This window comes from Thunnus thynnus, chromosome 18 (assembly GCF_963924715.1).
Source record: "Thunnus thynnus chromosome 18, fThuThy2.1, whole genome shotgun sequence".
NCBI lineage: Eukaryota > Metazoa > Chordata > Actinopteri > Scombriformes > Scombridae > Thunnus > Thunnus thynnus.
The window spans coordinates 11,352,394-11,378,374 of NC_089534.1; the positions used below are offsets into that span (position 1 = coordinate 11,352,394).

Genomic DNA, 25,981 nt, shown 5'->3' on the forward strand with positions numbered 1-25,981 from the left:
TTTACAGCCCGTTGTAAAAGTGAGTGACCTAATCTGTCTGTCGTCACCTGTGGAAATAACTTAGAGTTACTGATAAGTTCTTGCAAATTATGTCCAATGGAATAAAAACATGTTCAAATCCCCCCGAAGTGTGTAGCACACTGGCTTGCAGTGAAGGTCTTGGCATTTTTTTTATTTCATGTAATTTTGTCATGTTGCAACTCTCAACAAAATACGACTTATGTTGATTAAAGCTCAGTTGTGTGAGCAATTCATATGTTCTGTAATTGTCTGAACTAGTTGAAACTGTTGTCTTAATAATGGTGATAAATATAATAAATTTGCAGTAGTATCACCCTGAAGCTTTCTGAGTAAACAATCACTCTGAATGACTTTATACTGCTGCAAAGCAAAAATGTTTACTAAAGCCAAAAAAAAATCTCAGCTGATGTGAGAGAGAAACAAGTCAAAGACAAAATAAGCAAATACATGTTTTGATTTTATTTACATTTCCATTTACACGGTCCTGAAGTGGTGGTTAATATTAAACACCGGAGTCATCCATTCTCCCTTGTTATTCACACACACACAGATATACAGACCATGCATGACTCAATCATCAGGATTTGTAGTTATAGATTGTGCAATGAAACCTATTATACAGACAGTACATACTGTACATGAGTTTGCTTTGTTGTGTTCAAAATGCAGCATTATCAATCAATTTTTACTAAAACACTATTTTAATACTAAAATGCTGGATCGTTTCAAGTGTATCTTAAGATAATCTGCCGTACAGCAGATAGAGAAGTATGGATGTTGTGAAGTTAAATAGGAAAGTATTCGTTGATTCTGTACAGAAATCAAGTCTATTCTTATAGATGATGAGTGAGGTACTGGTGATATTGAAAGAAAAGGCAGAAAAAGGAAAAAAGACATGATTTCCCTGTCCTTAAGGCTGCGGTAAGCATGTGCACTGTCACAAATAAAACATTCTTCTGCTTCTCCTTAAATCAGGTAGATAAAAAGAATACATACAGTATATGCTTAAACAATAACAGCTATTAATCATCAATGGTGAATAAAGTAGGAATAAAAGGTACAGAACGCAGGAGCAAGTGCTTTCAACAGTCCATTCAACAGGAAACTCATCAATCTTCTAGGTGCTGTAGTCTATCCGCCAAGAGGTAAGCATTCATCTAATAAATGCATATTTCTTGTAGATATGTAAATGTAACCCAAATATGGATGTGCTACAGACCCTCCAGTTGTTTCTGTGCTTTGCATTTCTGAAATAGTTATCAGTAGTTATTACTCATAGCTATTTGAGACAATAAAAAGAACATTGAAGTTAATGGCAACATGCACGAATAGACATGATAGCAGAAACAGAAAAAAAACAAAAAAAAAACAGCAGTTGATCATCCTGGATTTATCATAAACCTGATGATTTAGTTTACAATTTATTTTACACATTTACACCCGTAAAATATCACATGCATTACATTTTTAGCACTTACACTATGAAGAAATACGACATATTGGCCAAATAAATATCTACTGTGAAGTTAAGATTTCTCAATTTGACATCCTTGCACTATTATGAAGCTCTCTGAATAGATGTTTTGGATTTCCAAGACATGTCTTTGTCAATCACACAAAAACAAAACATTTGTATGGCTGCCTTAATGTTTTGGCAAAGCACCCTTGTCAGCATAAATAAAACTTTTGAACGATACAAGACAACATCTGTCAATGAGTACAGTGGAGTGCAGATGGTTTTACTACTGTGACCATGCATGAAGGATGGAGAGAATGTAAAATCTTGTCACAATCTTCAATCACTTTTTGGATCATTATATACATGAATCTGATCTGTCATTTTCGAGCGAGTACATGTTTTTTGTTTCATCATCCCACCCCGACCTTGGCCCTCTTGAGTATGTCTGTGCAGTGAGGTCCATTGGAAGGTTGAAGTTGAGGGAAGATTTTAAGAGGAGCTCAGGCCAGAATCGGACTCGGCGCTGCCGGCGCGGGCCTTGGAGTCGATGCAGGGAGCCATGGAGCAGGGAATGGAGTAGCAGGAACAGGTGGAGCTCTTTAAGGTCTCCTCTGTAATAACCTCCCGCAGGCAGTGTTGTTCCTCTATCTGGAAGATGTTTGGCTGCTCTCCTTGGTCCTCACAGATTCTAAAAGGAAAAGGAGGAGACGTCGTTGCGGTTAGATCGGTGGTAGTAGTAACTCGTTAGTGTATACTGATGTCTGAGCAGTCATTCAAAAACCAAAGTAGAATCTTCCTCATCCAACGACGTTTCATTTACAAAATATTACTCAAAACTTAAATTCACACTGATGAGTAGTACTGCTTAGTGATGTGTCTCAAATAAATATCACAAAATGAATGTGTAACCTATCTATATACTATGTGTCACAATATTACATACTGTATGTAAGCAAAAATCACATATAAAATCATAATGATGCATTACATCAGACAAGACTCTTTCATATGTGTAAAGCAAAAGTACTAACTTACAAAAAACTCAATTTATGGATTCATTTTGAAGTGTTTTTTTAATATTATCTGCTATAAGCAAAACAAAAATGGTAGAAGATCCATCGGCCAAGATGCAACTACTCCTGTTCTGCTCCGACCTATCTAGTAAAATGGTAGTTTGACCATGCAGTAGCTCCACACTCATTTTTCATGCATCCATGTTAATGGCAACAACATCTGCCGCATCCATTTTGGCTAGAGGGATGAATGCACCGGTTGCCGTTTTGACAGTGACATGGACCCTCCGTCTAGTTCATGTGTTTTTAATGATTTTTGGGTGCCATCTATACATTTAGGGCACCTCACTTTTTACTTGCCTGGCATGTGCCACATTTTGTGAAGCAACGCCCGAGGGTCTGTTGAAATAAGATTAATAAACTGGCAAGTTTACTCTGCGCTTACCGCTGGCTTATCAGTTTCATTTGGGTGGCTTACTCTTACAACCTCCTCTGAAACAGATTAAGTTCATGCTACCAGCTCAAATTACATGTTTGGCCAACATCCTCACTAGTCAAGTATGGAAAAACAAAAGATTCATTCAGTTCCCATCTGGACAATGGCCTACTAACCTAAAATACCTTTTCCCATTATCACAGCTATGCAAGCTCATATATAGGCCAAATGCAAAGACGTGATCATTTTCACTCCTGCACAACAGAGAGTTGTGTGCTGCAGGTTACAGGTGGTTAAGGTTTGGGTTTAAGCCATGGATGGGATTAGGTCCAGCCAATATTGACAAAGGCACGGATCGACAGAACCATCTGCCCAGAGAGCTGAGGGTTAATAAGTCCTGAGTCCTCTCCTCCAGTATGGCAAATGAGAGATTTTTTTTGTCAAGCGAGAAAAACTCAAAGATATTCTGTGTTCAGCTTGTTTCATATGATAGGTCACTGAAGGCATCACCAAATGAAAGCAGTGCAACTCATTTTCAAGCCTACAAAGAGCATCCAGTGCAATCACCGGCTTCATAAAGAAACCAAACTGCAGTACAAGCAGACTGTCCACAATACTCAGGTGCAAACAATGGAAAATACGTGTGAAGAATATGCTGTGACATCTGAAAAAGCTGCTGAGAGGTGAATAGCTACATGTATATATATATATATATATGAGGCTTAAATGGTTTCTCTTGGATCAAGTTATTTGACACCATCCATCCATTCACTTTCATTACGTTTACAAGTTTTACACAGTGAGTATATGTGTGGTTGTCAAAGTGGCTCGGTGTTATTTCACAACATTTCCTTTGAATGAATTAGATTTAAACTAGCAATTTAAATGCAAATATATATTTTTGGGTCATACAGAAGCCAATATGTCACTAATTCATACACTAATCATTAAGTCAATTACTCACTGTGCCTCTTCTGCTTCAATAATGAAGCTGATTATTATTGAGAATCACACCAAGCATGAGCTAAAGAGGCATTTCAAAGCGTATCCAAAACAAATCATAGCCATTTAAAAAAAAAAAAAAAGAAGTGACCTAGCTATCAGCTAGGGAAACTAGCCTCAGCTAGGGACAGCGAGAGACATGATAAACATGGCAGTTGACCAATCAAACAACCATGTTAAAGGGAAACTTCAGTATTTTTGGACCCTATTTTCCCCTTTTCCTCAAATTGTTGTCCCCATTAGTCACTTAGAGACAAAATGATGGGAAAACAGGATCCAGGTTGAAAAATACAGACGTTTCCCTTTAAGTTCAATCCAAGTTTTTTTTTTTAAATCTCAAAATATAAATCAATAATTGCCACTGACACGTAAAACTCTGTAGCATTAAAGTGTAGAAAAGTCAACCGTCTTGTATCATTGTCAAGGGATATTAATTTGTTCATGCTGCATATTAATAAGTAAGATATGGGCTTTCAGGCAGTATTTAAAGGGGAGGGGAGAACAAAAACCAGCCAAGGGTAAATTAACAAAACACAGCCAGGAACCAGAGAGACATTACGGGAATCTGGAGATGGCACCAAGCATTCACAAATTCTGTAAGAAAGAGGCAAAGTTATAACATCAGCCTAGAGATGTAAAATGTTATGTTTTGAGATGTTAAAAAGAGGTTGCATTTGGAAACTGCAGGGACTTTTATGGGTTGAAATATATATATATATATATAAAGCCTATGATCTGATTTCTGCCGGGGGGGTAGGTAAAGGTCTGGGCCAAAGTGCAAACATAAATATGGGGCAAATGTCACGGTACAGTGAAACACAGAACTGAAACGGCTGAACAAACAGGTCCTGCTGTCCGTGCAGCTTTGCTGAGACAAAGGGAAATTCTCACCCTGCTAGCAACCCAAGCTTTATGTAACCAATTTCACGGTCACACACACAAAATGTTCGATGCATAATCATCCATTTTCATCAACAGCTGTGGTAGGTGCCAAGTGATTAACAGGTCTGCCAATGCTAGCTTATATAATGTTGACCCTTGAAAAACTGCGCTGATTAAAAAGGGCCTTGTAATCACATTCAGTTGTATGACAAGGAGCGGTGTTGTGAACGCAGTAATTATATTTATAAAACTGAAAGCCCTGCTTGATAACTCGGGTGCTGCTTCAGGCTGTGACACAGAGACACAATAGCACAGGGAGTGCCTGACAGTTTGCAATACAGGGTGTTGCGTAACAGGCAAAGTTTGTAGCTGGACGCACAATTATGTGAATGTTCATCTCGACAGACATGTCCAGAAAGTACTGAGTATTAACTGAATGTTTCATTAGAATAAATGCTTTGGCACACAAAACATGCTCTACATATGTTTGTGACAGTAGTCTGTACAACACAAAGACGCTTTTCTCTGATTATTAATATTAGATGTGCAGCACAGATATGGTTGCGCTTGTGTCTGTGTTTCTAGTAGCCATAGGATGATATTAAAATTTCATGTCACGATCATCCTGGCCATGGCGATTAACAATATTATCCTGATAATCATCAAAATATGCTTAAAATGCTTTTAAAATGGCACTAAAACATACTGGAGTTACTTAACCTTACATTTTGTTAAGAAACAATTCTTGCATCATAGGACACATATCTTTTTTTGTGAACATCCTTTTTGGTGAAAAACTGAATCACAATGAGAGGAAAAACAAAACAAAACAATCAACCTATCAACCTGATATCCATGCATTCACATTCTGAGCCGTCAGCCATGGTGACGAATGACTGGAAAGATGCAGGCTCTCCCTTGTGGCAAATATCAATTCAAAATAAATCACAAAAATCAATAAGGCTGAACATTAGTAAGCTAGACAGGATATTCACGCTCATGTGAGGATATTCACGGTTATCCCGATAATGGAAATCCACCACAATTAAATTAGTGTGAGTGTTTTTATCCTGATATAAGATTGAATCTTATATCCACCCGTCCCCAGTTTCTAGTCTACAGTAGAAGACTTTGAGGTCTTAAGGAGCGACATGGCAGCCACAGAAAAGCGTGTTACATTTTAACCCACCTATCATAGATGAGCCCATCGATTCCCTGCTCTCTCAGCTTCCTCCTGGTCTGATGGTCGTTGTTGTCATCTCCCCAGCTGAACACCACCAGACCTTTAGCCTGGGCCTCTCCGATGTAGCTAAGGTGCTTTAGCAGCTCCTCAGTGTGGGCGCTGATTCCCTAAAAGGAGCAGACGAGGGAGTCCAGTGAGAAGAAAGATTTTATTTATGAACCCCCCTCCCCTAGACATGTTATAAGACATATAAAAATACTCTTTTTTTGACTCTTTGAATAATAATTTGTATTTGACATGGCTTTTCCACAAAAAAAAATGTTAAATTGCCTCAAACTCGAACTCAATCTATGAATATGCAAACACTGTTCATTCTTCAGATTACGCTGCATAAGCTGTCTGGACTTTTTCCACTTCCTAGAAACACTCAGCATGTTTTAGAAACAGCTGACACTGAACTATTGTTGCCGACTTGTCTGTTAAGTGAACTCTCATTTTGACTGACATTGAGAAGTTTGAGCTATGTCTTCAAATCCTTTGCTCGAGGCACTGCAGCGGTACTTGTTAAGAGACGGAACAAAAAAATTCCGATGTGAGCCAAATGTCTTCAGCACAGTACTGACGTGATTATATTAGTGCTTTAGCTGCTGAGGGTGAAGAAAATGTTTCAGATACAACATCCTGCCTGACTCATCACACTGAAGTATTACATGTCTTTGTCTAGACTGTGGAAATTTCTGTGGTTATTATGATAAATATTTGACTCTCTATAACTGTTGCTCACCAGAATGTTCTCGCTCTGGGCAAAACTCATGGCGATCTGAGTTGTCTGGCAGCGGATGTCCATAAGTTCAGGATACCTGTCGGAAATTCCCTGAGTCAGGAAGAGGATGGGGTACTTGTTCTGCTTCTGACGCACCCTGAGAGGAACACATCAAAAAGATTTCAAGAAACCTTTTGATAGTTGAGAGGAAATTATTAGTTAAATAAACCATTTATACAGGCCAATAACTGCATCACCATGTAAGGTCATTTTGTTTCTGAATACTATACAGTTTCTACATTCTGATCAAATCTAGGCATTATTCATCCTCAGTTGCCCGTTGTGCTTACATGGTGCAGATATCTGGGTCAAAACAGGAGAAGACAATGCGTCTTTTGCCGCCTTTCTGCAGAACACAGGACAGGACGATGTCGAGGAAGGTGTTCATGTTGAAGTAGGATGATAAGTTGCCGTCCCATGACCCGTCCTGTCAATATAGAGCAGTGATCAAATCAGTTTATTATGAGAAGAGCATAATTCATAATGAAACCTACCATCAAAATAATTGTTGCAATATACTGTGTTAATCACCTTCATCTGGCAAATCCATTTGAGCTCGATGTTGAAGCCCACATGCTCAGGAATAGCCTGGAAGATCTGTAAAAGACGTAGGATGCTATTGATTGATTTTACTTTGACGTGATAAAGACAGTGGAGGAGGAGAAGTGGGTGATAAAAAAAACTAGTTATTTTACAGGTATTTGACCGAGATTTGTCAGACAGCGCCTGTCGGTGTAGGGGATGGAGTTCATTGCCCTTGTGGAGGTAAGAGCAACAACTCATACTGATTACTGAAGATATTTAATAATAATAATAATGATAATGAAGTCATTTACCTGTGACAGTGAGGGGAATGGCTGATGCTCATCAATTTCTTCTTCATCGTCCAGCAGATCTGAACAATAAACAAACACAAGTTACTTTCTGTCTTTCTGTACTGTACAAGTACAGAAAGTACTGTGCATTTCCTTTTAAGGAGGAGAGAGGACATTGATTTTTATGAGTTTTCTCGCAGAGGTTGAGACAGTAGGACCGTATGAGTTGTTAGATGCAAATAAAATCTATAATTAGAAGCTAATAAAATCTATGACAACCACAGATACGACTAATCCACCCGGCACATGTTGCCATGGCAACATGCAAACATGACAAACAGTATAAAATAAACAGAATAATCTCACAGCCATAAACTGTATATTTGACAGAGATGAACTTTTAACCACCAGAACTGATAATACAACAGCCAATTAAAACAACTTCACCAAGTTCAACCCAACACAAAGGAAAGTGAACACTGCTAGAGTAACAATACACAAATCTACTCAACAACCCCAAAAATGACAAAAAAAAAAAAGTTCCGCATTTCACTCTGTATGTATCAGAGAGAGATGTTTACTGTTACTGGATCAGAATTGAATTTATGCCATTTTTTTAATCCACAGTTTGTATGAGGATATACTGCGTGCAACAAAACTGAAATGCTTTTTGCAATAAAGGCCAGATGCTTCTCAACATGTTCCTGGAAGATGGTGGTGAGGTCTGTAGAAAATAAACACAACACAAACAATATGTGCATACCTTTGTGATCGCTTCCTTTCATCGCAGTGGCGTGGGCCAGCTGTGCAACAAAGAAAGCATACATTAATCAATAATCAACGAATGATTACATTACTACACATTATCTTATTCAATGTTGAGTGGGCCACAGGGCTACTTCAAAGTCATGATCTGATCTGCTCTGTTTCCCAGGTGCTGCTTTCAGTGGAGAGGCGGAGGAGGTTGGGGTGTGGAGGTTTTGGTTGTTTGTTTCAGTTTCGGATTTTGTAAATAGGGTGGTAGTGATGCTAAAAGTTTATTTTTTATTTTTTTGGCATTTTATGTTTATTAATATTCTTAATTTTAATTCTTAAATAGTTACCAAACACAAGATATAAATATCACACAAATATTTAATACAATAAAGTCAAATATAGATCGATGGTCACATCTTCCCATATCTCTGTGGGGTCAAGTGAACACAGCAAAGATGAATAAAGATTTGCATAAAACAATCTCAGCCTTTATATACCATGTGAAAAAGGCAAGATGTTCATACTTTTAAAGATGTCTAGTTCAAACAGAAAAGGTGGACTACAGCTACCCAACTTCTTTCACTGTTATCTATCTTTTGCTTATCAGAAAGTTAGTGATTTATTTGATCCCTCTGTAAGCAAAGATCGGAAACACATTGAAGAAATTACGTTACAAAGTTTAAACATTGACACGAAATGTCAATATTTTATGAAAACACTTCCAAAGGAAATCATGCAAAGCCCAACTGAAGCGTCCAACATCTTAAAATAATGTACAAAGATCCTTTGAATTAACAAAGCTGCCTCAATAAATCAACCACTATGGCACAACTCAGTAAACAAAACAGTCATAAAATGTAATGAATGGAAAGACAATGGACTCATTAAGCTCCAACACATATAACTGTTCCTGTAATGAATAAATAATTGAACATAATATCCCAAGAAGTGAATGCTTAAATCATCTTCACTTTACAGCATTCTATTAAAAAGAATATTATCATTGACAAATTGACACACAAGAATTTGGAATCATACTTTTTAACCACAACTTGATCAATAAAAATATAGTTAAAATGTTTTACACAATATTGCACCAAAAGCACAAATGATCAATTTAAGACTTCAGTGCAATGAAATGGATCAGGGACCTCCATAAACTCCAGAATGATATTTCCAGGAACGATACATGGAAAAACGCAACGCAGCCTTTCCGTTGTAAAAAATAAAACTAAGGCAATTTAAAATACTTAACAGATTATATTAAACCCCATCACAACTATATAAAAAGGCCAGGGAAGGAACTCTGCTCCGTCTGTTGTGGGACTAAAATAAAATTTAAGATCTTTAGTTTGGTATAACAAAGCAAGCGATGATCCAAACTAATATAGCCATTCCACTCACACCACAGTCATGTATACTGGGAGATTTGCATAACTTCACCAGAGTATCATCAAAGAACAAAAAGATCTTTCTCTCGCTATGTATGGTCACAAAGAAGCTAATCATGAATAAATGGATCGCTTTAAATACACCAACTGAGAAAGAATGGATCACCAAGGCAATAGAAATGCAAAATAATGAGACATGGGTGCCAGTGGAAAAGTACTTAATTTTACTATAATAAAAAAATCCAAGACAACCATTTTTATTTGTTTCTGACTGAAGCTAATAATTGTTCTCTTCTTTTACTGTCAGTGCTGCTCTACAGTATTAACACTGCATGTTATCTGTGCTGTAAGATGAAAATACAGTGAAAATTGTAGGATAGTAATAATGTTTATGACTGTATTGTTTGATGGGTGCGCTGGTAAAGGGTTGGTTTAGATTTGTAAATTGGTTTGGAGGAGGTTAGAAGTGGTAGGACTCACTTGTTTGTTGATTAAATGCCAGAATTGTGTATCTTTTGTTTTTCTGTTTGTATTTTGTGAGTCAATTAATTCTTACTGTTGCAGCCAGAGACTCTACTGCCTTCTTTTCTCACTAGTGTAATGTACAACAACAACAAGCAGAGTTTTACTTCTCTTTCTGCATCACAACTTGCTTTTTCTTTTCTTTTTCCAATTATTTCTGTATTTGTTTTCATCTTATAACAAACACAATCCAAAGTCAGTACAGAGAAAATAAAGGTAGGATAAAAATAATAGTAATAGTGACTAGAGTGAAATAAAGTACAAAATGTTTAGGAATAGATAAATGAGAACAAAAAATAAATAAATAAATAGAAATTCAACCGTGGTCACAGTACATAGAGGTCAGAGGTCCACTAGAGGTTCTCATGTTCTCAGAAAGATATCCCCCTTATTTTTTAATGGTATACGTGCGCTGTTCCAGTTGTGTTTCGTTTGGAATTTGTCTGAACAAATTAAATGTTGGGGGTCTTTGCTGGTTCCAGTTGAGCAAGATTCATTTCTTCGCTATATATGATATTATGCCAAACTTCTTCGCAGATATGAGGTCTAGTGTCCTGTCCAGTTTTGTACCAAAGATATAGTGTACTGGTGTAATGTCCGACGGGATTTCCAAAACCTTGGCAGTCAGATCGTGTACTGTCTTCCAAAAGTGTTTTAATTTTCTGTATTCCCAGAAAATATGGATAATTGATCCATCGATATTACATATCCATACATGTACATATTTTATAACAATGAAATCTAGAAGATGAATATTGATACATCTTTCTTAACATCGTGTGCAAAAGATCACTAAAATCGCATCCCAGATCTCTTTGCCATACAATCTTAAGTGGGGTCAAGGAAGAACTATGATGGACTAACAGAGCACTATAAATCAAAGAGATTTTCTTGATGATGATGTGGAGCTCTCCAGAATCTCCTCTATACTTGACAACCTCAGAGATAGTCATACTGACCCTTCCAGAGTCGTAATTAAGTGACAAATTTGTAAGATTTATAAAAGTCCTGTTTTGGAATTTCAAACTCTGATCTTAGATCTGCGAAGGATTTAAGGGAACCTTCAATAAGTTGAAACTGATGTGAAACTGATGTGTACCACATTCTTTCCACTTTGTCAACAGGGACTTTCCAACAGAGGGTCGCAGGTCTGGATTGGAGAATAGAGGAGCTAAGAGAGATTCTGACAGAGGATCCATAAAACCTCTTTACATCTTGTCAAGCCTGAAGAGTGTTGTGAATTACATCCATTCTTGATACTGAATGTAGTGAATTCATGTTATTAATAAATGGTAGAGAGGTCAGAGAGGTAGGGAGGCAAAGTTCTTCAAACAGCTCACTTTTTTCTGACTCAACAACATAACCTGCAATACTGCACATCCACAAACATTAATACTGCATAAAATAAAAATTATGAACATTGGATCCTTGAAAGTCTCTGAAGTGCTCACAGATGGCCCACTTAAGCACCGGAAACTCTAGCTTCCGAGAGTGCAGGTAATAATTGCTCTCTGGAGGGGTGAGCGTTTTGGTCCCATAGGCTTTTACCTCTAGCTTGCCTTGACTGCGCTGGTACAGCACAGCTCCCAGTCCTGCCTGAGAAGCAAACAGTTCAATTCAGGTCTGGGTAGCCTAGAATCGACTACATCTCACTGTGGTGACTTCGGCTGGATGTAAGACAACTTTACTCTTGCCGATCCTTACCATGATCCCCTCACTACTGGACTAGTGAGCGTGCATCAGCTGGATTAAAGTTTTTGCCGCACCAGAGTCAATGTCAAAAGCACCGCTAGTGATCTCTTTGGCACTGTCACTGGATATAACACCCTGCTGTTGTTTAAGTTGCTCATTAATCACTTCCCCTACTACATTAAAGCCAATGATATGATCTTCTGCCTCATTGGGGGTCACTGGAAGCCAGTACTGGCACTAGCTGACTAGCACTAATAGTATCTGACCTGCTAAGTTTTGAATTCTACGGGTATACACCCCATAAATGGTATTTCCATCTGATCAGCCAAGTCCATTTAGTGGTACTGGTACAATAGAGTTCATCTATTGCTCTGACAGTACTATTGGGCAGATGTTCAGCTTGCCATTTGTCATTTGTTACAGTTGCTTGGGTGCCTGTATCCTACAGTGCTGTCACTGGTACATTATCAAAGGTACATTTCACCATTTTACTTTTCCCAATTGGAGTTTTTTTACCTTGTTTTGCTGAGAGGTAATCAAGATTGTACATCTCTGATAACTTGTTTCTCTGTATCTCTAAATGTCGCTCAACTAACCTGACTGCTGTACACAGGGGTTTGTGTTCCTGCCAGCTACATGTCTGTGCATGTCTGCACAGATTAGTGGCAATGGCGTGACTCTGACAGTCACTGCCGGTCCCTCAGCAGCAACCCTCTGCAGTTTTGTTGCATCTGGCATGGAGCTCTACATTATCTGGGAATGTGGCCCAGCTGACCACATTTGAAGCAGTGACTACAGCTTCTTGCCTCTCCTTTGTCCTGGCAAAGCATGCAGCCTATCCTCCACGTGTCCTTGCTCTCTGCCATTTGTTTGTAGTTCTTTGATTTGCCAGTTCTTGTGGAAACAAGCAATATCTATTTCATTTCAGCTGCCTCTGTTTGAAGCTCTCTTTCCAGGGTGTACACCACAGGCCCCGGTGAAGGGTAAGCAGCCTTTACTTTTTCCTTGGAGAGATATTTGGTGTTCCTCACCGGCTGTGTGCTCTGGGCTGATGAAGATCCATGTGAACTGTCCAAAGTGTTGCTGGTTGTCTGCAGCTCAGCTTCTCTGGGTGTCTTGGTGCTGTTCCTGTTTAACTTGTTGAGTCTCTCAGCCTCAAGGTTAGCTGCTTCATTTATCTTTTCATCTGTCACATCCAGGTTAGCAAGAAAGGGCTTGAACTGAAATTTTGATATTGTCATTGAGCAGTCCGGTTTCCACTGATCTCAGAAACTTCCTTTTGAATAGATCGGCACTGTAGTGTTCTTCTGACTCACTCTCCTTGGATGCAAAGTGCAGTCTGTCTTTCAGGTCAATAGCTCTTAACAAAATCTTGTGCTGACTCTTTTAGTTCTTATCAATTTTTGGTACAGGTCTGATGTGTCATCTCCTTAGTAATGTCCCTTTAATATTGTTTTTTAGCTGAGGCAGGGTCAAATTAGTCTTTATTTTAAGCATGTCACGCAGCTTTAGTCCTGGGCTGATGGCTCTTACCACAACCTCTTTGACTTCTGATAGATGTAAGATGGCGGCACGCATGGCAAGATGGCGGCGTGCCCAGACGCAATGGTTTTGTGCTCCTCTTATCAGTGCCTCCTGTACAAATGCACTATTTGCTGTTGACGCAATTGCAATTTCGTTGTGCTCACATAATGACACTAAAGTTCTTGACTTCTAATATTAATAATAGATTAAAAAAGGTAATACTGCTAGTTTATTTTAATATAAATCTTTATTTCAACTTGAGTCTTCTGCTCATGGTTTTCACTATCACCATCATTCCTATCAGTAATAACAATTTTATGCTCACCAAGCTAATTACTGAGATGTAGGAGCATGATGACGTTGCTAGAAGAAGAGCAACGGGGCCAGAAAAACAAGCAGCCATGCAATCACTGCAGTTTTGAACAAATGATAAAAGTATTAGTCAAGACTGTCCACTGTACATAGTGTTTCTGCATGATCACAGCAGACAGTTCGACTTGTCAGGACACTGTAATTAATAACATTAATGATGACTCCATTTCATTTGAGTGTTTTGTTCCATATACCAGGTGTAAAACAAAGGCCTGTGGATCAGATATCATTGTCAGATGATGTATCCTGATACAGCTTATATGGGGCCTAAATGGAACGGGGCCATCAGTAATGTAATTACTGCAGTCACTGCTTTAGCTGCTGTGGCAAGTCCAAATCAGCTAAGCTCTTTTCCATGAGAAATGTCTATTAAGAATTATTACTGACACTATGGAAGTGTGGGCTTTTAGTTTTATCTCCAGATAAAGTGGTTTATGTAATCTGGCTTGAATAAAACCTCCTGATTGACTTTTGTTTTCTGCCACATCAGACTTCTTTGTGGCATTGTTGACACTGTCTCATTTCTCCATTAATTACTTTAATGGTAAAAAAAATAAAAAATAAAATACAAAAATAGGAGCCAAACATGTAATAAACCAGATTTGTCCAAGTTACAGGGAACCAGGTGAGTGAAATCAAGCTGTTAATAAGGTTACTCGTCACAACCATGTCTTTCCGCTGATGCAATTTCAGTTGAACACTAATTGGGTTCAAAATACATACTCCAACTTAGGGCTGGGCAATATATCCATATTATGATTGATATCATAAAATGAGACTAGATATTGTCTTAGATGTTGGATGTCGTAATATTGTGATATGGCATATATGCTATATGTGATATGGTGTTGTCTTCACTTTAGTTTAGTTTATCAGGAGCCCCATTAGCCATTACACTTGGCAACTCGTCCTGGGGTCCACAAAGGCTGCATCACAGTAAAGTGATGTAATATTCTGAGCTGTTCTAGCTGTTACATTATTTGCTTTTACCCATTAGTCATTATATCCACATTACTGATGATTATTTATCCAAAATTTCATTGTGTAAATATCTTATGAAAGCAACTATAGTCATCCCTACAATACTGTCGCAATATCAATATGGAGGTATTTAATCAAAAAACATTGTGATATTTGATTTTGTGCATATCGCCCAGCCCTACTCCAACTCATTTGACAGTCCACAGTCTCACACATATTTGAGCCTGACATTCGTCCAAGAGACCAAGAACAGGTAAGGTTGAGCAGAAACAATAGGTCAAAATGAAGTGCTGAAAGGTAAACAGACTGGATGTGTGATGAGTGACTAGTGCTCGGTATTGTGAAGCGCTACAGATGTTACTAAATGTTAGTTACAGTATTGTAGAGCTGTAGCCCCAAATGTCAACTTTTTCTCTGAATTTCTGCCTTTGTGGCCTGTAAAACATAAATACATATTGTGATGCCCCTCCCACTTAACTAGCTCTGAAGCCTATTTTCACCATGCAGCTTAACCTGACCTCATGGTTACTGAGAAGCATGAATGTGACACACCCCTGACACACAGGTTTAGCCAGCACAGGCTCTTACCTTCAGAAGCTGCAGCTGGTCATATGTCAAGTCTTTCACTGGCACCTCAATAAGCTCCAGAGAAGTATTGTCATTTTTCTGTCAAGAGGACAAAAAAAGAATCACATTAATTGTTTACAGCCTTTTCTGTCCACAACAAAAAATATTCCCACAGGAACAAATGTCCAAAATGTAGTGTACAGTGACTGCTATACAATTTTTTTTTTTTTAAAAACTCACTGTGATCTATTTAAACAGAAAGATTCAGTCTAAAAGAATATTTTACATATAATATTCTAAAGGTTTATTAAAGACATGTTTTCTATTCATTACTAGAAGATTTGATCATGCAGCATAACCTCAAATTTAGTTGTGATATACATTTGTCTATACTGACAATTATACTGACAATTTTCCTAAATATTTTAAAAATTACTCATTGAATTCAATAAAAATAAAAACCTACAGAAGTAATATTCAAGATAAAATACAGAAGCAGCACATTTGAACACTACAAAGTCACTTTCATACAGTATGTCCATACCTTCTTGGTGGATATGCAGCACGTGAGATCATGGTAAACAATGGGAACAGCATCTTTGGAGAGGTGAACATCAAACTCTATGTAGGCTGCACCCTAAATGAACATAATTTGACACACGATTAAAGCAGAATTAATGGGTAAATATTTACTCACTTACTCACTTAACTGCATTAATCATCTGATTAACTTACATGCTTGGCAGCACTTTTGAAAGAGGCTATGGTGTTTTCCCTGACTCTGTGGTGCCTGTAAGACAGAAATTTAAAAAAAAAAAATGTTGACATGGAACAGACACAGGATAGATGTATTTACTTTTTAACAAGTTCTATGCAAATCACTCTATCCTATCCGGGCTAAAGACTTGTTAAGGCTCACTTGGCTGCATGTGTGCTACCAGCTCCTCTGTGGCCCACATCCAGGGTGCTTCTTTTCTTCCAGTACTTGGTGAACGAGGAGCTCATGTCACACTGCAGCCCCTGGATGGGCCGGATCACCAGGTAGTCCACTGGAACAGAGTAACAAAGTAAGCCAACATGTTTGAGACTTTCAATGTAGGCTTTGCAGCTTTGGAATTCTTTGGTTCGAGATCTTACCTCTGACTTTCCCGATGGTCTGTCGGGAATTTCGACCCATTATGGGAAGTGTGGCTACTCCGGTGTCCTTGCCGTTCTCCAGAAAAGAGGAAGAGAGGAGGCAAGCCGTGCCCACATGACCAGGATGAGTGTCCCCGTGGACTACATGCTCACTCATATCCTCCTGCAAACACAGATGATGGATTGTTATAATCCTGCTCAAATTAAACCAGATTATTTTAATCGTGATGCTTGTTTTGTTCTTATTTTTTCACTCGCATTAGTCAAGCAGTCAAGAATCCTCTTTATAGCTTATTAAGAGATGGGTTGTACAAAATTACTGGTTAAGTGTTACCTCAAAGAACTCGAAGGTGAGCTCTAGGTTGTCTGGGTCCATAGTGTGGATACTGTACTCAGTCCACTGCGAGGGCTCCAGAGCGTACCCACATTCAGGCTGTGAGTGGCGCGACTTATAGCCATTGGCACTGATCATACTGGTCTCCACAGTGCTGGTCATCTTGTGCCAGGATGAAGGACTGAGCTCATTATCCTCCTCGTCTTCCTCCTCCTCAATGCCCTCTAATGTTAGCTTGATCCTGGATAGGTAGGTAAAATAAACAGCTACGGTCATATTGAGAGCCATGTATATTTACAAAAAGTAATGCATCAAAACATTAAAAGATTTAATAAAATTATGTTTTGCTGTCATTCTGTGTGCAGGGTTTCTGTTACACAACACTAACAGGTAGGTAGGGTAATAATAGCGCTGTAACGATCCACTTATCCGTCTCACATCGCTGTCAAGCAGAACTTTCTCTGGCTGGTGTTAAATTCGACCTGGGTGTCTTCCCTACCTGAAGCGAGACTTCTTGTATTTCTTCTTAGTGATGGAAACCGGAGACATTTTAGAATAGTGCAGACGCAGGCGAATCTCCGTCTGGCACGTCAGCCACCCGGAGTCAACACAATTCATCCCATCTAACAGAAAAAGGACACAGAGAGGAAGCTTTTGATGAGAATGTATGTCCACTTTGTTTGCCATGACTGCTGACCAGAGAACTGGTGGCAGCAACAAAAGCAGGGAAGAGGCAACCGTTTGTTCTGTTATAATGGAACGACCTAAAAACCTCTACTGTACAAAAATAAAAAAAGAGGAAGTGAATACAATGTCTATAGGGATTACAATTCCCAGAGGCGTTAAGTACATCAGAAAGCAAATTAGTTTTACAGTTCTTCCATCTCATGACGATTTTAGTGGGTAATGAGAATCAAGAGCTCCTAGATGTATAGGATTAGTTATAGCTATTGTGTTTATCCAACTTACTGTGAACTCCAAATTCTCCATCGTCAATATTCAGGTGTGATGCTGCGATAAAGGAAAAAGGAATTAGAAAAAAAGATAGAAGAATCTCAACCATACAAAAATTGAGGTCAGATCAAGCCAGAGCTTTTCCAAAAGCAATATCAAATCTCAGTTCCAACAGAATTTAAGTAACTCTGGTTTGTTCTCACTTCAAGAGTATTGACTGAGCAATAAAACACATTTGATTCAGATAAATCTTTCAGTGGAAGTCTAACGTGAGCATGTCATTGAGGTTAATTTAGCAGCATGTTAATAAAACTATAAAAGACAAACAAACATCTCTGAATGTAATACAGACATAAACCTCATATTTGTAACAATCCTAGTGGGAAAATTTCAGTGAGATTTTCTTGAAGAAAAAAACAAAACAAAACAAAACAAAAAAACACAAGGATGAAGTGCCAGGCCAGAGTGAAAAAGTGCATCAAGCGGGGTGCGGACATGGCTGCAGCTATTCTTCCTATCAAGCTCATTTTCAATAAGCTTTGTCTGTGGTAAGCCAACACATTGGTGTTTTAACTAGACAGGTCTACAATGACAGCTCATGACATCTACTGCACTGGAGTGCTTCCTCTTTGACTATATATTAATCCAGCGAGTGGTCTCCCTCATCTTTGCCAAAGCACGTGCACTCTGCAAAAGAGCGCTATCAATAAATCACAGATGTCATTTGAAGAACAAACATTGCAGACAGGTTGTGGTATGTTAAAGCTGCGGCAGGCCGTTTGAACATTCACGATGCTTTCTCGTATCGCTCTGCTAAGCCGCTCCCGCTGAATGACGCAACAAACATGCACGTGCATTTTGCTGGGCTTGAAGCGTAACATCAAGGTTGTCTACTGTTGTGACTTACTGGCAAACTAACGTCTGTTCTACTCGGCTAGTTATGTCTGAATCAGAGGTAAGAAACAATAGTGAAAGTATTGCAGCATAAATAACACATCTAAATTATTTTAAATGCATTACATGTTGCCCAAAAACAACAAACTTGAGGGGCGAAGGCAACTTTAACCTATAGTGCTATAGAGTAAGCAATGGGAGCTACACAAGGGGTTCGAGTATGACACACTTTTGCCAAACCCAACCAAACTGAACATTTTTTTGTTGTTGTTGTTGTTTTATACCTGTGGGGCTCATCGTGCGGGGTTGATGATGGGTCTCCCACATATTGACTATCACTTGACAGGGACCATCTGCATTCTGCAATTCCAATGTTTAGTACAATGTTAGGGTTTTCAAATCAGATACATTGATTCTATTTTCAGTCCGGGTCTCCGAGTCGTCTTTGGACTAAAAGGTGAGAAAGGAATTAGAGCTGGTATATTCACCAATCCCCAGCTAGGGCAGTCAGCCACCATGGGTTGAAATCTGAAATGTGGATTTGTTAGGAAAGAAAAAAAAAAACATTTCTTGTGTTACACATTAAAGCTGCTCTTTAAATCACCGTTAACTATGGCAAAAATATGTTTGTAGCAACACATTTTGACCTTTGTAATGTAATTACATCATGATTGTGTTGAATACAATATTACACTGTGAACAAGAACAACAACAACTATGAAAAAAAAACATAATCCATGACTTAAAAAAAGTGTTTCTATTGCTGCTACAGTTCATTCACAGGTATTTGGAGTAACTTTCTTAAATTTCAAGCTCGACTCAAACTGCATGAATAAATCACCACACAGGGAAACTTCTTTAACATTGCAACAACTGTGGAAAGAAAGCCAATGTCAAGTTTCAGCTCAAAGGAACTTCAAGCCAAAGTAATTTACAAAGTGAGGGCTTTCTATGCAGGCATGAGGAAGTTGAGTCAAGACTCACACAATGTAAGCCCCACCCTTGAAAATAAAAACAACACACAAATACTTCGAGAGAGAGTTTTTTCTGGGAAATGTCTGACAAATTTCTGTCTCTCACTCACTCACTCTCTCTTTTTTCCAGGGATATCTGATCCCTGCTATGTTTGTGCATACAGGCAGGCTTAGCAGAGGCTCAGGAAAAGCTCACGTGCATATGTTGGTCTGAACGTGACCCTAGATTAGAGCCAGCCAGTTGGCAGTTTGCCCAGGACTCGCTATTCCACAACATTGGCCTACAGCTGTTTCTGAGAGCATAAACACAGATGTAGAAAACGTGATATCCTGTGACTGATCCAAGTTGTAACGGTAGCAAATGTAGAACTTTAACAAACAAGCTAACAAAATCTCTCTTTTTTTCCCCTATTGATGAGCTATAAAAAGCTATAAAAAAACACCTGAAATCATCACATGACATGCAACAATACTTTTGACAGTAGAGGAAAAGCAATTTTGCAACACATCACAATCAAATTTACCCATATCCATCTTTTTAAACAGCCAACACAGCTTTCAAAAGTTGTCCAAATGAATGTGTTACTGCTTCACCATTATACAGACAGAAGACTCTGCTCACCTTTGACTCCAGAAAGAAGCCTTTGAAATAGCGGTACTTGGAAACAATTCCCTTAGGTATAGTGATGGTTCTAGTCCAGGTATTTCTGTCAAGAAATGACCACACACATTGATATTTTAGAGAGGAAATATAGAAAGATGATAACCACTCGCATGTAACTTGATAGAAAAAAAACAAAACCAAACAAAAAACAAAACACACTCTTTAAAGTGTTTAACTTACCCATCATTTCCATCAGGATGTAAGATCACAGCTTTCTGATGGCTCCAGCTTCCTAGGGTTTCACAGCTGCCAGTAACTGCAATCACTTCACCTAAAAACCAGCAAATTGATCTGTTACCGGATGTAACTTCAACAATAAATATATGACTGACATTAACAGCAACCTTTACAGTTTTTAACAACAACATTTCGACATGAACATGTTTGAAATGTCTTACTACACAAGGAAATGCCGGCATGGGCCACCAAATATTGCATCTACTTGTCTTATAAATGTGTGAAAACTTGGTAAATTTCATATTTTCACAATCCTAACCACCTCTTTTTCCCCCAGGAACGTAACTAAACTCTTACAAAAGTGACTCTTTCACATCACAACTTGTTGGCAGCACTATACAGCACAAATAGATAGTAAATGATGAAACCAAGTAATAACACTTGCATTATGAAACCAGATCATGTAGTAACAAGAGTCCACAGACGCGTTGATTTGTAGCTGTGTAGTTGAACAGCCATACCTGGGGATGTTTCTCCTCTGACAGCCAAAGTCACCTCGGCGGTCTCCATGGTGGGCATAGGCACAGAGAAAGACTTGCGGCGGAAAACAAGCTAAAAAAAGCACATAAACAGGCTGTCAAAAAATAGTATTATTTCATTCACTGACTGTCTGGTACAATTTAAGCGATATACAGAGGCAGAGTACACTCCTGTGCGTGCCAAGTGCGGCTTCTGCCTGTATCGATAACTTAAAGCCGTTATCAAACCAGCATCACACAGCTGACTCATTAGTGACGGGTTACCTATTGACCAGTTGAACATCCCCTAGCTAACATCCAACGAATAGCAAGACATTCAACTTAAAGAGAAGACAACCACAACACAGGAGAAACAACAGCTACCTACTTGTTTTTGGCAGCTAGGTGTCGGTACTTGTGAGCCTCAAAGATGGAGCACTCACAGTGAACCAGGTTCGACTACCGCGTTGAGAGGTTTCGGTCTGAGCGAAAACAAACCTGAACTCAGTCCACCGCTAGCCATCACTGCCTCTAACGAAACAATGTCTCGATGTTAAGCTTGAACTTAACTAAAATTATTTTAAAAAATAACGCCTACGGCTCAGTCAAAGCTTCCCTGTGACATTAATTTGGCCACGATACGAGTTTCTGACACTGGCGTTGGATAACCTGTTTGACTTTAGACAAAGATTGACTACCGCTAGCAAACACTCAGCTACATAAACATCAAGTTAACGGAAATGAAAACGCAAAACTTCCGGTGTGTACTTTCAGAATAAACCATACGCTTCAGTGTAATGGAGGAGGAATAAATCATTCATAATTATAACATATGATTTATATCGAGATGGATGGAGAGGACTCCAGATGCATTTTCTAATAATAAAGCCTACACTACACAGAAAACTGCTACCCAGCACATTTGGTGCCCTAGAACAGTGGTTCTCAAAGTGAGGTCCGGGACCCCCAGGGGACCTTGAGGCTGTTACCATGGGTCCCCAGCAAAAAGGGGAATCATTTATTTTCACTTAAATTCCATCCACAAGTAACATAATGACTGAATGTATGACTATTTTGGTCATGGGTTTCATACACTTTGTGTAATAAAGCACCTAAAAGCAAAAATCAGATGGGGCACCCTGGAACAAAATCTTATCAAATGGGGGTCTGTGGTTTATTTTGTCTCAGTTTAGTGGTCTTTGATGTGAAAAGTTTGAGAACCATTGTCCTAGGTGAACTTCACCCCAGGTGGAATGTGAATACATGAGTTTGAATACCTTTAGTTTATTACAATATTTGATTTATTTAAAATAAATTTTATGTAGCAAATCTGATTACAATTACAATATACAACTAAATCAAATCAAAATTAACAACACAAGAAAGACATGCAAAACTCACACTAGGAAATCATTAGTAGACAATATAGAATTTAAGTATTAATATAATTTTAAGTGAACTTTAAATAGAACGGAAATGTGCCGATTGTTTGGAAACATACAAAGTACATGCAAAATATTCATGAGTAATATCCAACATAAATACAAATACAGCCTAAAATGTGTAGATTCTATTTAGAATAAATACACCACCGATAACTAAAACCTTCCACATGACATAATTTAAAACCAAAACATATCAGTGCTCTGGGCAGGCCCCACAGAGGATGCCAGTGCATTCGATAAGGGTGCTGGGAGCATGTTAACCGCAGCTCTTTCCGGCGCATAGTGAAATTGGCTTGTTATATTGGCATCCCCTATTAGATGGCACTCTAAGCGGTTGATGGTGGAAATTTGGTCAACTTTGACAGCCTAAGTTTCCCTCTGATGTGGGTTTAAAACATGACCATTAATAATATATTAATTAGTAGTAATTTAGGAGGTTAATGACCCAAAGTGATGTTTGCAATCTATGACTACACACATATTACACATGTTGGATTTTAAAGGCTAATTCTAATATTTACAGACAATCTGTCTTCAAATTTGACCATATTGAGACGCTAGTTAAATCAGGGATTTAGTATTCGCCACCACAATTACGTACATACCACACAGGATCCTTTGACACAACGTCTAGACAATAATATTGTGATATTCAATTTCCAGAAATCGATTGTATAAATTTCAGTCATTGTAAATCATTTTAAAAATAGTCTGTTTTTATGAAGGCTGATCAAACTGTTTCTGTGGTGGTTTAACTTGCAATGGAAGCATTTATGCTCGTGGCCTCAGTATTATATAAATATAAATCAGATAATCAATATTTCCAGATGTGGACTCAAATGGTCCAAGTCTACCCTCACAAATATTTCGCACTTTTATGTGGAAGGCACGTTTCCATGTCGCATGTTGTGTTCGTGCTTCCTGTCGCCGCTTGACGAGGCTGGTTCAGACCGCCTTGCTCCGGATCCTTACTCTGTCCTGTCGCATATGATGTGTTTAAGTACCGTCGGTAACAGCATTTCTTTGAGGTTAAAGCACCATGTTCGACCTTTAAAAAGTGGTAAACGCAAAGATGAAAGTCGCATCTTTTCGCAATACTGTGAATGACAGTAAAAGTGACACAATTAAGAACTTTTAGCGAATTAATTAGCCAAAAATCATACAAATAGCTGCATGGTTTCTCTTTTTTCAAATCTGCAGTACATTGTAATAGTCTATTATGTAACTTTACCTACCTTTAACAAATCTTTGTTACATGGTCATTTTGGTTATACCGTCATCTATGATCAAATGGTTGTTGGAAATAACAATAAGATAATAATAACATAATTATAGGTTTAATCATGTTATTAACCGGCAGTGTAGAAGTTTACGAGGTCCTGTAAAATGCAGCATCAGCCGGCTTGTGTGTGTTTGCTACAGACAGCTGTAACTGAGCAGAGTAAATTGTACTATAAATATCACTGACGGTGCATTGCGACAGAATGACAACAGAGCGTGAACGTACCGTTAGAAGAAATCAATACATTTGCACATTTTCGGGAAGATTATGACTTGTTTTGAAGATGTGGTCCGACGCTAAATAGGAGGAGACTCGAGTTGTTTTGGGACAATGACGTAATGAACACTGCAGCCTTGACTGGCGACCGAAAATATGTCAAAACACACACAAAAACAGAAGACCCGTTCTGAGAAAGCGATCAATTACATAACCGAACTGAAATGTTAATATTTGATAAGGTAACTCAGCTGTTTTACGCTGATGGGCTCAGAACAAATTCTCGTTTTTCACAGTGTGGCCGGCCGGGACAGACAGAGATCAGGTGACTTGTAGCTCAAATATCCTCAGATTTACAAGCATTGAGGAGATGATCTGCTATCAACACCACCATGTACACCCTTATTCTACGATTAAACTTTAAACAACGTTTCGTTTTGACTGGAAGTTCAGGGTTTCCCCCCAGAAACGACTGGTTTCACTTCTGATTGATGACATATAATAAAGCTTCCTCGTGACAAAGTGAAAAAGTATTACGTTTTTTAAGAATTTCCCCTCACAAGAATAGATCCTAGTAAAGACAAAAGTTATTCACAAAGCATCATAGCCCTTAGGAGAGCTCATGAGGTGAAAAACTGTTGAGAGTAGAGAGGTGGACTTTTAAGAGTCTCTTAAGCAGAGGAGAAAATGCCAGACAGACCAAGAGGAAGGAGAAATATTCTCCAAACACTGAATTACAGAGTTGATGAAACACTTACAGATTAGATGGTGCAGGGATAATGTTTGTGGTCGATCTCATTAGAGATGCACTCACATCTCCCAACCCAATAACACTATAATGCCAGAAATGAAAGTGATCACAATATCAAGATATTTGGCAACTCGAAAAAAATTGAATTTGCTGGCAACTGGAAAGAAAAGATATAAAGCTGAGCCATTTCTGTTAATATCAAATAGATTAAGTACCAAAATGACCAGCATGATAAATAAATGTAAAAAAAATAATATATGTAACAATTATCAGCATGTGAATAGGCTACTGCACAAGTAGGTCTGTGTTTTAAAACATTTCATAGGCTACTTTTAGAGTATGCCTTACAATTTATTCAACATAATATAGTATTTATAATTACACCGTGTCTTAATAGAGACTATATTCTATGATTAGGCCAATCAATTTCACTGTTCATTCTATGTCCATTATCACTAAGAGTGCATTTTATTTCCTTTATTTTTTTCTTTTTCGATCAATCAGTCACACCTTTTAAAAAAGGTGTCATACGGGGTCAACCACACCTCAATAAGGTAAAAGTTTCTGTTCCTTCCTCGCTCAGAGTTGCTCTGAGAATTTTCCGTAATCACTCCTAAGCTAGGACTTCTCGCTGGAAATGTTTAGGCTCAGTTAGGAACAATATTGTCAGAACGTTTGTGAATACGGCTCCTGGTATTGTGTTCAAATGGATATGATTGATTTATGCACAGTGTTAGCCCAGGAAGTAATGCATGTTACTCCCTGAGCTGATGAATCTTGCACCAGGATGATTTCATTCATTTATTTATTTCACAGTGACATGTAGGCTATTTACACCAGCTATCCAGCTGTGACCACTGAGTTGCTCCACAGGAGCAGATGGGTGTTAAGTGCTTTGCTCAAAGGAACTTCTTTTGACCATTGAAACAGACTCTTTCACTTCTCTTACAAAGAGAATCGTTTTGAATCTATACATTGAAAGCTACACAATATCCTGGTTTGAATGGGGAACTTGACTTCTCTCCTTTTCTATAATTGTCTTTGATTGAGGGATCTTGGTTCTTTGAACAGTGTCATGAGCTGTTTCGCTTGTTTGTACTGAAAACTTAAAAATGTTGATGTTTTTATATATATTGTTAGTTTATTGCTGTTTTTTTTTTGCCTTGATATTATGTAAATGTTTAGATGTGAGGTTT

The 25,981-nt window shown here is 38.3% G+C and overlaps 1 protein-coding gene across 3 annotated transcripts; it reads right to left on the reverse strand.

Annotated features, from left to right (window-relative positions):
• Nucleotides 1-457: 457 nt before the first annotated feature.
• gpcpd1 (glycerophosphocholine phosphodiesterase 1) lies at nt 458-24,250 on the reverse strand. 3 transcript variants are annotated; one of them, XM_067571515.1, is made up of 21 exons: nt 21,480-21,830; nt 21,095-21,185; nt 20,577-20,667; nt 20,355-20,439; nt 19,043-19,118; nt 17,880-17,921; nt 17,410-17,533; nt 16,911-17,151; nt 16,577-16,739; nt 16,359-16,488; nt 16,175-16,229; nt 15,984-16,076; nt 15,461-15,538; nt 8,398-8,437; nt 7,656-7,714; nt 7,351-7,416; nt 7,110-7,246; nt 6,781-6,916; nt 6,003-6,163; nt 4,491-4,525; nt 1,992-2,168 (listed from the first exon to the last, which is right to left on the reverse strand). In XM_067571515.1, the coding sequence occupies exons 2-21, from the start codon at nt 21,150-21,152 to the stop codon at nt 2,125-2,127; spliced, it is 1,914 nt and encodes a 637-aa protein (XP_067427616.1). In that variant the 5' UTR covers nt 21,153-21,185; nt 21,480-21,830; the 3' UTR covers nt 1,992-2,124. The 3 variants fall into 3 exon arrangements, with proteins under 3 accessions (XP_067427615.1, XP_067427614.1, XP_067427616.1); XM_067571514.1 differs by lacking the exons at nt 4,491-4,525; nt 21,480-21,830 and adding an exon at nt 24,044-24,250 and having other exon boundaries at nt 458-2,168; XM_067571513.1 differs by lacking the exon at nt 4,491-4,525 and having other exon boundaries at nt 458-2,168; nt 21,480-21,829.
• Between the last annotated feature and the right edge of the window lie 1,731 nt (nt 24,251-25,981).

What these genes read in the sequence shown, in the direction of transcription:
- gpcpd1 (XM_067571514.1), bottom strand. Translation starts at nt 21,152, where the DNA reads ATGCCCACCATGGAGACCGCCGAGGTGACTTTGGCTGTCAGAGGAGAA. An exon ending in TGGAGAATTTGGAGTTCACA is followed by an intron (nt 17,534 to 17,879) that starts GTAAGTTGGATA and finishes TTTTTCTGTTAG; the next exon opens with ATGGGATGAATTGTGTTGAC. An exon ending in TCACCTTCGAGTTCTTTGAG is followed by an intron (nt 16,740 to 16,910) that starts GTAACACTTAAC and finishes CTGTGTTTGCAG; the next exon opens with GAGGATATGAGTGAGCATGT.